Source organism: Dipodomys merriami, unplaced genomic scaffold, assembly GCF_024711535.1.
Source record: "Dipodomys merriami isolate MVZ:Mamm:240054 unplaced genomic scaffold, mDipMer1.0.p SCAF_319, whole genome shotgun sequence".
NCBI lineage: Eukaryota > Metazoa > Chordata > Mammalia > Rodentia > Heteromyidae > Dipodomys > Dipodomys merriami.
In genome coordinates, this window is record NW_027204704.1 from 711,115 (window position 1) to 723,502 (window position 12,388).

General features: G+C 39.7%; 1 protein-coding gene across 1 annotated transcript in view; it reads left to right on the plus strand.

The window, feature by feature from the left end:
* The window catches only part of LOC138841395 (zinc finger protein 182-like), a 146,993-nt gene that overhangs the window by 94,124 nt on the left and 40,481 nt on the right, over positions 1–12,388 (plus strand). The window contains exons 8-10 of the mRNA XM_070042064.1: positions 7,133–7,191; positions 10,187–10,313; positions 11,726–11,815. Of these exons, the coding sequence (XP_069898165.1) occupies positions 7,133–7,191; positions 10,187–10,313; positions 11,726–11,815 (276 nt within the window). The remainder of the gene's footprint in view (positions 1–7,132; positions 7,192–10,186; positions 10,314–11,725; positions 11,816–12,388) is intronic.

Here is a 12,388-nt window from a genome sequence, read left to right on the forward strand (position 1 = left end):
TCTGGCACCTGGAGGAACAATTGCTAATGGCAGCACAAACCCATGAGCCCTAAAATATCATCCATCCAAGACCAGGGAAAGATGGGAAGGGCAGAATCTGGCTAGGAGCCTCAGATTGCTTCAAGTTTCAGCTCCCAAGTTCCCCTGAAAAAGAGAAGATGGGCTTCTACCTCCTGGCTCTGACTATGGAGTGCAAAGCTGTACTTCAGAGCACTTCCAGCAGCAAGGCAAAAGAAAAGAAACCTGAATTTGCAAACTAAAAACACCAACAGTGGGCAAGGTGGCATTGGCGCCTCTTCCCCCCCCCCACCTACTCCGATTACTCCTCCCCTCCCTCCCCGCCCACATACAAGAAACTACAATTCCCAGAATGCGATGCACAATTCACCTAGAGGAAGTGGGCTTGTTACAGGGTTTTGACTGGCAGAAGACATTTGATCCTAAGTGTGCAAGGATGCATGGGAACCTTTCTCTCCCAGCTGCGGGAACTTAGGTGAGTTTCTTCTTGAAAATTCAGTTTACCAACATAAATATTATGAGACCAATTAAAAACACAAATGTATTAGGAGCATTGTATATTTTGGTTTTTTAATTCTTAGTTCTTTTAATATAATTGAGGTTATGAAACTACGTAGTTTTTATTTTTGTTTTTGTTCAAACAGTACATTCTGCTGAATGTAAATTATGTCTCTGTTTTTCCTTAAAGTTTTGAATATCTCTACTCTTACTTTATAAAGGTATTTGCAGCTGGGTGCCAATGGCTCATGCCTGTAATCCTAGGTACACAAGAAGCTGAGATATGAGGATCCCAGTTCAAAGCCAACCTGGGCAGGAAAGTTCATAAATCCTATCTCCAACTAACTACCAAAAAAATGGAAGTGGCCTTGTGGCTCAAGTGATAGAGAGCTCACTTTGAGCTGAAAAACGGAGGGACAGTGCTCAGGCTGGGATCAAGCCACAAGATCTACCAAAAAAAAAAAAAATACTGTGAGACAGTAAACTTATTGATTCTGGCATCATCTTCCCCTGCTCTAATATATATACTGGAATGAAATAACAGAATTTACAGACAGATATACTTCATAATCTTTGAATTAAATTGATTTGTCAAATTCTACTCATTACTTTCCCAGAAACTCCCAAATTCCATCTATGAAATTTTACGGAGTTTTTGGTTATTTGTGTCTGAAATTTGCCTTTCCTTATAAAGTTTATCCCTCATTTTGTTGTTGGTCCTGTGGCTTCAACTCAGAGCTTGGGCACTGTCTGTGAGAATTTACTATGCTCTACTTGCCTTTCTTTTATTAATTGATTCAGGGGATTAGTGAAAATTTTCCTCTCACGGGTTTCTTAGAAAATGGTACTCCTCCTCCAAGACTCTTCAAAAAAATGGTTGTCTAGGTAGATCAGGATGAATGTGGGAGGAGGTAGAGTTCAGGGCAGGTTCAGGTTCATGTGAAGCTTGATTACTTGCTCCAAACCAGTCTGTTTTTACTTTTCTGTTTTGCATATCCTATTTTGTTTTGATTTTCTACCTCTTCTCGAAACCTAGAAGCTCCTGTCAGTATGTCTAGGCCACATATCTAGGGGTCCTCAGACTTGTCTTCCCAGACTATATCCATTACACTATGGAATAAATCTTTTGCCTCCCTCCCTCATATCAGACATTCTAAGCTTGTCTCTTAAGGGGTTGTTGTGATTGTTGATGATCCTTTCCACACATCATGATTTGGAAGGATTGTGTAGGAAATTTTCATGCCTGATATTCATTCCTCCAGTGTAAGGGTTTTCCATCCCTCTTTTAGTGGACCTGAACTTTTCCTCATGAAAATGGAGATTGTGAGGCACTTTTGGATGAATAGACGGCAACATTGGAACACCTACAAAATATGAAGTAAAAATAATGCTTTCTTTCTGTAAAAGTTAAACGTAAGTTACTGAGAAGCAAGACATAAGGATCAGGTAAAAATGGGGTCTTCCTGGTCTAGCTGTGTCCCATAGTTGTCATTGTTCTTGGTTATATATTTGAAACATTTATTTCTAAGTATAATGTTTATTATACTAGTTTAAATAGAATTTACTTAGTACATTATTTTTGAATTGTTTTTGGTTGAAATAGAATGAGGAAGGATGCATATGATCTGCACTTGTTGGCACAGTGAGTCCTTCAAAAATGTGATGCAAGCACTGGACAGATCTAGAAAGTGCCTATAGCTAAGGTTATTGCTGGAATAAAGAGAGATTCATCATTGGCCTTCTCTCAGTCTGTTCCATTATCATCCCATTGTCCTTCCAGAGCACTGTTGGTGTTGTGGCTGTCCTGAAACAGTGGTAGAGTACTTACTTAACCTGCCTAAAGCCCTGCTTCAAGTCCTCAGTACCACATACATAGAAAAAGCCAAATGTGAAATTGTGGCTCCAGGAGTAGGGTGCTAGTTTTGAGCAAAACTTTAGGGACAGTGTCCAGGCACTGAGTTCAAGCCCCAAGGCTGGGACATAAAAGAAAAGAAATGCAAGCTAGGTGCTGGTACCTCATGTCTTTAATTCTAGCTCTTCAAAAGGCTGAAACCTGAGGATTGCATCCAAAGTCAGCCAGGGCAGCAATGTCTGTGAGACACTTATCTCCAATAAAAACCAGAAAACCAGAATTGGTGCTTTAGCTCACAATGTAGAGCCCTTGACTTGAGCTGAGGGGCTAAGGGATGGTTCCTAGGCTCACAGTTTAAGTGGTATGACCCAAAACAAAACAAAACAAAAGGATAAAAGAATAAAGAAATTCATCACAAATGTATGCTTGAACAATGACAACCATATTTCAGGGATGGGAAGGTGTTTCAGTGGTAGAGTGCTTGCCTTGCATGCATGAGGCCCTGTGTTCCATTCTTCAGCACCACATAAGCAGAATAAGCCAGAAGTGCCACTGTGGCTTAAGTGGTAGAGCACTAGCCTTGAGCTGAAGAGCCGAGGAACAGTACCTAGGCCCAGACTTCAGGCCCCATGACTAACAGAAAAAGAAAAGAAAAGAAAACTACATTTCATAGGTACTCTTGGAAGCACCCCAGTTTTATCTCTTTGTCTCACTGGAATTTAGTTTTAGGGAGGAATTTTTTTTTTTTTTTGGTTGTGGGGCTAGAACTCTGGGCCTGAGCACTTGTCTCTCAGCTCTTCAGCTCAAGGTGAGCACTCTACCACTTGAGCCACAGTGCCACTTCCCAGGAATTTAGTTTTAAAGAATGAAATTATTTTTTGTTTATATTGTTAGAGGTGCTTTTAAGTTGAAGTCTATACATTCAAATATGCTCTTTGATTCCCATTTTCATGAGGAATAGTTCTGGTCCACAATAGAGACATGGAGAACCCATACACTAAAATCAAACGTGAAAGTTTCCAATCCAGTCTTTCCCAATTATTTTTTATGGAAGGGATTACAAAAAAATCACAATAAACATGTAAGAGACAAGGGTAGGTTCTCTGATAAGAGAGAGGGAGACTGTTGTAGACCCTGCAGTGCCTGCCAGGAGAAGACAAAATGTGAGCAAAGGCTTCAGGGCCATTGACTCCCACCCTCAGGGCTGCAAGTCCTTGCCCTTTATTGGTTTGAGGAAGTGTGTGTTCTAGCTTTTTGGCCTGGGGCTTTAATTGACAGGAGGCTTGGGTGGAAAAGATGTATTGAAATAGAATGAGGAAAGATGTGTGCTGTTTGCACTTTTGGGCACAGTGGGTCTAGACCAATATTAGGCAAGCATTTGAGAAATATAGCAGAACTGTGTCATCAGCCATCTCTCTGTCTCCTTAATTATCATCCCATTGGCTCTCAGAGCCTTGCTTGTGCTCTGATGGCATTGTGGCAGAAGACAAAAGATTTATTGCACAGTTTAGTGGATAAGGTCTGAGAAGACAAGTCTGAGGTCCCTTAGATATGTAACCTAAAGCTACTGAGAGGAACTGTTAGGATCAGAGAAGAGGTAATAATTCTAAAGAGATTTTCACATGCAAAATGAAAAGACAAAAGCAGACTGGTTTGCAAGTGATTAAGCTTCACATCAACATAGCCTGGCCTAAACTTCACTCTTTTATCCCTCCTGCATTCATTCCTGACACCCTAAACCACTATCTCTTTGAAGGGAAATGGAGGTGATGTGCCATGTTCATAAGAATCCCTGTTAGGAAACTTTTCACTAGTTACTTCAACAAAGTTTTAAAGGAAATGCACATAGAGTACAGCAAATGCTCACAGACAGTGCCCAAGCTCTGAGTTCAAGCCATAGGACCAACAACAAAAGAAAACATAAAATCCTTAAATGAAATGCAAAATTTAGAAAAAAACAAAAACTCATTTGATTTAATAGATAGAATTGGGAAGTTTCTGGAAAATTAATTGATAGATTTTGTGAAATCCAAATTACCAGAAGTATTATACTGCATATTTACCTCACAATCTCACTATTTTATGCCAGTGTTTTCATTACAGCAATGGGAAATGACACAGGTATAAGTTTAGTGGTTGGGAATATTTTTGTTTTGTTTTGTTTTGTTTTGTTTTTTGTCGGTTGTGGGGCTTGAACTCTTGCCCTGGGTGCTTGTCCCTCAGCTCTTCAGCTCAACGTGAGCACTCTCCCACTTGAGCTACAGCACCACTTCCGGTTTTCTAGTGGTTTATTGGAGATAGGAGTCTCATGGTCTCTCCTGCCCAGGCTGGCTTTGAACCGTGAGCCACCGGCGCTTGGCAACATCTTTGTAAAGTAAGAGGGGATATATTAAAAAAAAGTAAGACAAAACAGAGATATAATTTACATTCAGCAGAAGGCAGGCATTGAATAAACAGAAAGGTATAAGCAACGCACTCTCATAACCTCAAGTTCATTATTAGAACTAAGAATGAAAAATCCAATGTATCCAGTTCTCTCCATATATATCCATTTTCTGGTTGGTCTTATGTATTTCAAGAGGAAACAGTGGTTTTCAAGAAGAAACTGAGCTTAACTTCCACAGAAGGCAGAGAAAAGTCACAATGCACAAGATCACACTGGTTCCCAGGTATGTAGCAGGGTGGCACCGAGCATTGTGGGAATTGTAGTCTCCTTGGAGGATATTTTCTTTGAAAGTTGCGGCGCGCGCCTTCTGGACCAGCGAGGAAGAACGAACACCACACCAGGAGTCTTCTCAGATCACGCTTTATTAGAGAGCCTTTTAGTTGATGGGAGAGCTTGAGCGCGAGAGAGCGTGCACCCAAAACATGGCCGCTTATATAGGGAATAGGAACACGGGTCTTTCTATCATTGGTCATCTGCCTTTCACCATCACCAGGTGCCACTGGATTGGCTGGGGACTCTACGTGGCTCACGCATGCGCAAAGCCCAGCACCCACCGTCCCACCAAGCACCGCCTGAAATGGAGTGGTTACCTCAAAGCTGCAAGGGAGTGGGCGCCATCTTGTAATGGCATTTACCCTGGCTCCCTACAGAAAGTCCTGGGTTGTTTTTGTTTTTTGGAGGGTGGAGGTGGGGCAGAAGATGCTTTTGCGCATGTGTCTCCCCGCCCACCACTGGCGTTTTAAATCTGCCTCTTCCGGATTCTATTCCTTTGCCTTGCTGCTGGAAGTGCACTGAAGTACAGTTTGGCCTTCCATAGGTGGGAGCCAGGAGCCCTGCGCCCAGCTCTCTTGAGTTTTTAATCTCCAGGCTTGAGTTCACACGTGTTTGTATTCGACACTGTTTCTAGAGACAGTTGTACATGGGATATTGGAGTAGTGAGTGCTGGTCCTGTATTTTTAGGAAAGAAGCCTAGCAATGTTTGAAGCAGAGCACCCTATGAATAGGAATCTCCATCCTAAATGGACAGACCTTGTCAATTCTGAGAAGCCCTAAAGGGAAGGAGCAGAAAAGCACAGGAAGGAGAAGATGTTGCTAGCTTCCTTTGCCTTATGCAAAAATTGTTGCTACTTCCCTGAGCACCAGATTCAGGTGGTACTCTTTCCTACACCACTCTCAATTGCTTTGTGTTGTTTGAAGATTTAAACTAATTTCCAGGAATTATGATGCGCTGGATTGAGGAATAAGCCAGAGCATAGTTATGAGACGGTACCTGAGGCTGTGGTTTGGGATGGTGAGGTAATTGTTATGATTGAAAGTATCTATTCATGTTGTAATTCCTAATCCTCTTCTTGCTAATTTACTCAGCCTGTTACCACTATGATTTTTAGGATGTAATCATGCCAACTCATGTTAAATGTACCATGTAAGGATTTGGTAAGGATAGCTCTTATTGTTTGGTTGTGCCTGGTAGTGCAGAAAGGGTTGGTCAGGGACATTTGGCCTTAAAAGAAAAATCACAGAAGAAAACTTGAGGTAATATGTCTTACTCAAGTTTGTTTGCTTTGTAGGTTTTGCTTATCTTCAGGTGTGTCACTCCTGTATGGAGTATTTTATGTTGAATCTTTAGGATGGCCAGGGTTCTTCCCAAGACTGTTTAGGGAAATGAACATTAGGGACTTCTCAAACCTGGGTTTAACTCATCTTTACTCATGTCCCTTTGGCCAAAGCATGTTAAATGGCAAATTGCAAATCATTGCATAGGTGTGCTATGGGTACAGTGAAATGTGCCACTTGACAATCATTATTGAAATATTATAACACAAGAAATATATTCTGTATACATTTTTTCTCTAACTTTTGTGAAAACTACTGAGTTCCATCACACATGCTTTCCCAGGTGTTTAAATATGTAAATGAATGAGGTAGAACACTGATTCCAATGGATTCCTAGGATACCTTTGTATTAAAAAAAGCAGTTCCTACATCCCCAAGTATATTCAGTAATAAATACTTTTAGTGGAGATGTGATATGTTTTTGCTTTCAATTATTCAATAAATTTTTGGGAACATTCAATTTTTCGAATTTAATGTGTACATAAACATAGAAATTAGTTGGTTTAATAATATCTATCTACCAGGAAATGGACTGGATTTGTGTTTATTGGACACTTTAATGCTCTGTCTGAGACATTAAAGATTCTTCTCTTATAAGACAGCTTTATGGTTTTGCAGCCCATGTTTCATGTTTGCAAGAGAAAATTCTGGACCCAAAATCTCACAGATTCATTTCTGAATATGTCATTTGCCTTATATCCCAGTCATGCTTCCAGAGTCTTCTGTTCATTGTCAGCAGCAAGACAGAATGAATGGATCTCTGGTGAGTGTTTTTTTATTTCTCATTTGTTTTCCATTCCATTATATGAACCTAAAGATGTCTAAGAATTAAAAACAATACCAACCACACAGATTCAGCCTCAGGAACGTATACATAAATCAGATAAAGATGGCTTATAGATTAGGAGATAAAGATTACTTGTAGGTTTAGCAGATTAAATAGCTATATTCTCTCTAAGTTGATTTCAGATTGGCTTCAGAATGTCTAGGTTCATCTTGTCATAACATGTAGACATACCTGTTACGTGATACAGTGACACAGAGCAGGTTACATATCATGGAAGGTGAAGGGTAGATTGCAACGAGATCTCATCCTTATGATTAACATTAAACTATCTCAATGAAACATTCCTCCAATTGCTGAAATAGTGTGGTCATTCGCAGCTTCGTGTGTTCTTAAGGAATGATTAACCTATATGTACTTAAATTACTCTCCATATATACTTGTTGGACTACTTCATGGTCTTGGTCTTACTTGAAGCTTAGGCTATATTTGTTGCTAAACGTTATGGTCTTTTTACAAAATCTTGTTGTTTTCTAAAGTATTCTCACAAGATTTCTTTCCTCTACAATCTCTCTCTACTTTTGATTTTCTACTCACTTGTGTTGGTTATTTTTCTCTTTCTCTCTCTTTGTATCTATCTTTTATCATTTTTTCTTACTTTTCTCATTCTCTCTTTCCTCCATATGTCTCTCAGTTTTTTCTTTTCTTCAATGATCTATCTAGGAACTAGTTTTTCTTAGTGATTAGTTTTACTTTGCTGACATGGCTCTTAGGATTGACATTTTTTCTTACCCACTGTATAGGAAAATTGTTCCCTAGAGAGTTCTACAGGATTCCAGAAACAAGGAAAATTAGAGAAACACAAAAACATATAAACAGATAGACTTAAGGGAAACCAGGGTTCTGAAGGCTCTCTGGCACTTGGTCTCTGGTTGCCAGCAAGCAAGCATAGTACCTTGAGTTCACACAGGGAAGATTACCATTGATAACATGCAAAATTGAAATATCTATATTAATTTTACAATCAGAGCCACAACAGTTTTTGAGGGGTGCATGTTTCCTTATTCTCCTGAGACAGAAGACTGCTACCCAGAGAAAATGCAGACATGAAGTTCACCTTATCTAGCCCTCAAGGTGAACAGCAGCTCAGTTTCAGATGCTATCTTTCCAACAGTAAGGAAAAGGCCTGCACTCCAGTCTCTTAACCCTCTCCAGAATTCTCTTTTAAGCCTTCTGCAGCCAGCTCTCAGTGCTCTCAATGCTGTCAGGCTGGAATTCCAACCTCTCAAACCTTTTCCCCTTTAGCTCAACTTCAGAGTTCCTTACAGAAAAGTACGTCCTTCTCCTAGTTGATAAACTACAAGAAAATTTGATTTCACCTGATTCTGTTATCTTTGGTCTAACTTAATTTGTTGTGGTACTGTTTTGTTTTTCCATACCACTACTTTTAAATATTTTCATTCACTGCCAGTATAAGTATTTATCATTTTTGTCATCTTGAGTGTTCCTTGAGCCTGTATAAATTTGCCTCCACCTTCTGTGAAGGCGTATTAAAATGAAAATCTTGTCAGGGAACATTTTATTCCCCTCCCACCTATATTTTGTATTGTAGAATGTAGGCAAAGTTTACAATAGTTATGGTAGCAGTTCTTTTTTACATAGGAAGGAAGTATCAGGGTATCTATGACCACATTTCACTATTTAGTATTTAAACCAAACATGGTTAACCTAGGATGTTTTTATGTGATAACTAAATCAAATCTTATAAGGGCCCAATAAATCATTAGCTACTTTCTGGAGTACCGTTACTGTATTTTAACATTCATGTGGACACTGCTTCTCATCGATCTAGTAATGTTATATGTTCTGTATCCCTTGTCATATCCTGAATGTGTTATGCTTGCTTATGAGAGTACTTGTTAATAGAAGGTCTAAATAGGATTTATGGTGAAGCAGTAAATGTAAATGTAGAAAAAATATTTGTTTAATTCATTGTTACCCTGATATGTAGTATAATTTTATCAAACATGATAATATAAATTTTTTAAATAAGTTTTTATTGTGAAAATACTGTACAGAGGGGTTACAATTACATGGGTAACATAACGAGCACATTACTTTTCAAGCATTGTAGCCTCCTGCTTTGTTTCTACTTCAGATCCCTTCGTATCCTCCCCCCCACCCCTCCGCCCCGGTCCTCCCCACCATAGTTGTAAAGTTCATTTTTCAGCATAATGAGTTGTACATATAACATAATTTTTAGACACCACCTTAGACTTAATGTTGTCGTGGGGGCCTGAACTCTGGGCCTTGGCACTGTCCATCAGCTTTTCAGATCAAGGCTAGCACTCTACCACTTGAGTCTTGGCCCCACTTCTGGGTTTTTCTGCTTATGTGGTGATGAGGAATCAAACCCAGGGCCTCATGCATGCAAGGCAAGCACTCTACCACTGAGTCACCTTCCCAGCCCCTATCCTTACAATTTTTATCTTGTTTCTATTGCTACCAGCAGAAATTTGTTTGTATGCATTAGGGAATCTGTAACTTTTTATTGGTCTTTTGGCTTGAATTCTGGGCCTAGTTGTTGTCCCTCAGCTCTTCACATCAAGGTAAGTGCTCTACCACTTAAGTCATAGTGCTACTTTCAGTTTTCTGGTTGTTTATTGGAGATAAGTGTCTCATGGACTTTCCTGCCTGGGTCGGCCTTGAACTTTGATCCTCAGACCTCAGCCTCCTCAATAGCTAGGATTACAGGCATAAGCCACCAGCGCCCTGCAAAACTGTGTATTTTAATGGCCAGCTTTATGTATTGTCAAATATTTCTAATTTGCTATTTAATTTTCCCAATGAATAGATAACACAGCAAGCTGCAAATATTTTATGTAAGACAAAAGCATACCTGTAGTATAATGAGTTTCAGATTGGAATTCTCATGACCAAGGTCTAATTTCCTGATGGAAATGTGCCATTACAGAAACTGATGTCATTTGATGATGTAGCTGTGTACTTCACCTGGAAGGAGTGGCAGGATCTGGATCCTGGTCAGAGGACCCTTCATAGAGATGTAATGCTGGAGACCTATAGCAACCTCATGTCCTTGGGTGAGCAAAGGTCACTCTTATTTGGAAGATCAAGTGTTTTCATTTTAGTAGACATTTGACTGTTTATGTTAGTTAGGTATAAGATTCCAGTCCATTCTCAGGTAAAGAACTGCTAGTATAAAAGCCAGCCAAATTCAGGTCTGGGATCTTGGTGTTGTTTGCCTTTCATGCTACTGCATGAGCCATTTGGCTTTTGTTATGGGGTATATTCTGGGTTTCTGTGCCCAGGTTGGTTTCAAGCCTGCCTCTTCTGATCTCACCTCCTAAATGTAGGGTTACAGGTGTAAAGCTTTGGACAATTAAATTTTCTAAAAAAAAAGGATTCCACTCCATGGGACATGTCATTTCTTTTGAAAGGAAACTTCAGCTTCATTGTATGTAACTCAAGAGCTAATTTTATTCTCATTCTTTTTTGTTGTTGTTATTTGGTCCCATCATAGGGCCTGAACTCTGGGCCTGGGCACTGTCCCTCAGCTCTTCAGCTCAAGGCTAGCGCTCTACCACTTGAGCCACAGCGCCACTTCTGGCTTTTTTTTTGCTTATGTAGTGCTGAGAAATCAAACCCAGGGCCTCAGGAATGCAAGGTGATTGCTCTACCACTGAGCCACCTTCCCAGTCGTTAATTCTCATTCTTTAAGAAGGCAAATCAGTAGTTGGACAAAAGTTCTAAACTATGATCCACTAACAGGAAACTGACTTCCAAGACTTGGGGTCATTATTATAGGTGGATCTACAGTCTAGATAGAATATACATTACTACTCTCAGTATGATCTGGAAATCAGTAATGGAAAGTGTGAAAGTGTGTATTTGTAAGCCAAACCTGACATAGGTTACATTGCTTCAAGCTTGGAATCCTAGATACCCTGGAGGCTGAAATCTGAAGATTTTGATTTGAAGCCAGCAACTGTAGAAAAATGAACATGAGACTCTTATCTCATTATTCAAAAACTAGAAATGTAGCTAAGACACAAACTAGTAGAATGCTAGATTTAAGCAAAAGAGCTGATTTCAAGCCACACATTGGCAAAAAAAAAACAAACCCAAAGCTGGGGGCAAGTCCACCATGGAGCTGTTAAGAATTGAGAAACCATCATTTGGTAAGGTGGCTCAGTGGTAGAGCGCTTGCTTTGCATGCTTGTGGCCCTGTGTTCAATTCCTCAGCACCAAAAAAGCAGAAAAAAAAGCCAAAATTGGCATTCTGGCTCATGTGTTAGAGTGCTAGCCTTGAGCTTAGGAGGTGAGAGACAGTTCCCAGGCTCAGAGTTCAGGCCCCACAACAGAACCCACCACCCAAAAAATAAAACAATTGAGAAACCAGATTTAGGAGCAACCTTGTGAACAGGATGTCTACCACCTTACATTAATGATGACCCAGCAAGAGCAATAGTTCTCCCCTATTTCTTATTCACAGGGCACTGTCTTCCTAAACCTGAATTGATTGTGAAGCTGGAACAAGGTGCAGAACCATGGATAAGAGATGGCTCAGAAGAGAATTTCACAGGTAAGTTAAAGCATCTTGAATGGTGATGATGGGTCCAGAGCCCAGTTTGTCTGTTTGCCTTGAGCTGTACAGAGCAATAGTATTCCTAGTGCCCCTCAGTCATGTATGGCAGAGAACTAGGTGATCCTTTGTCTCAAGGAATTGTCAATCCAGAATTCTCATGGAGACAAACTGAATTTGGTATACCAGTTGAGTAATTGTTAGCAATTCTCTTTGTTTGTAGAGAAGTCATTCTTAAAGAGAAAAAGACAATAAGAAGTGTAGAAAGAAGATCTCATTTTCTATTAAACTAGTATTATGCAGGTAGGAAGAAAATAGAAGTATGCTAGGGCTGCTATCCTCTGATTGGGACAATTTCTTATCAGTGGTGCTGGGCTTAGAGAGAGATTCAGAATGGAAGCATTAAGAGGACGTAGATGAATAATATGAGTCAATATTTCCTGGAGAAAAATATAAAAATCTGAAATACAGAAAAACGCTATTTTGCATTGTAAAATGTCAGTACTACTTTCTTAATTACTACATTGCAGAGAAATGTATATATTCTCCATAAAGAAATGCTTTCGTATTTGA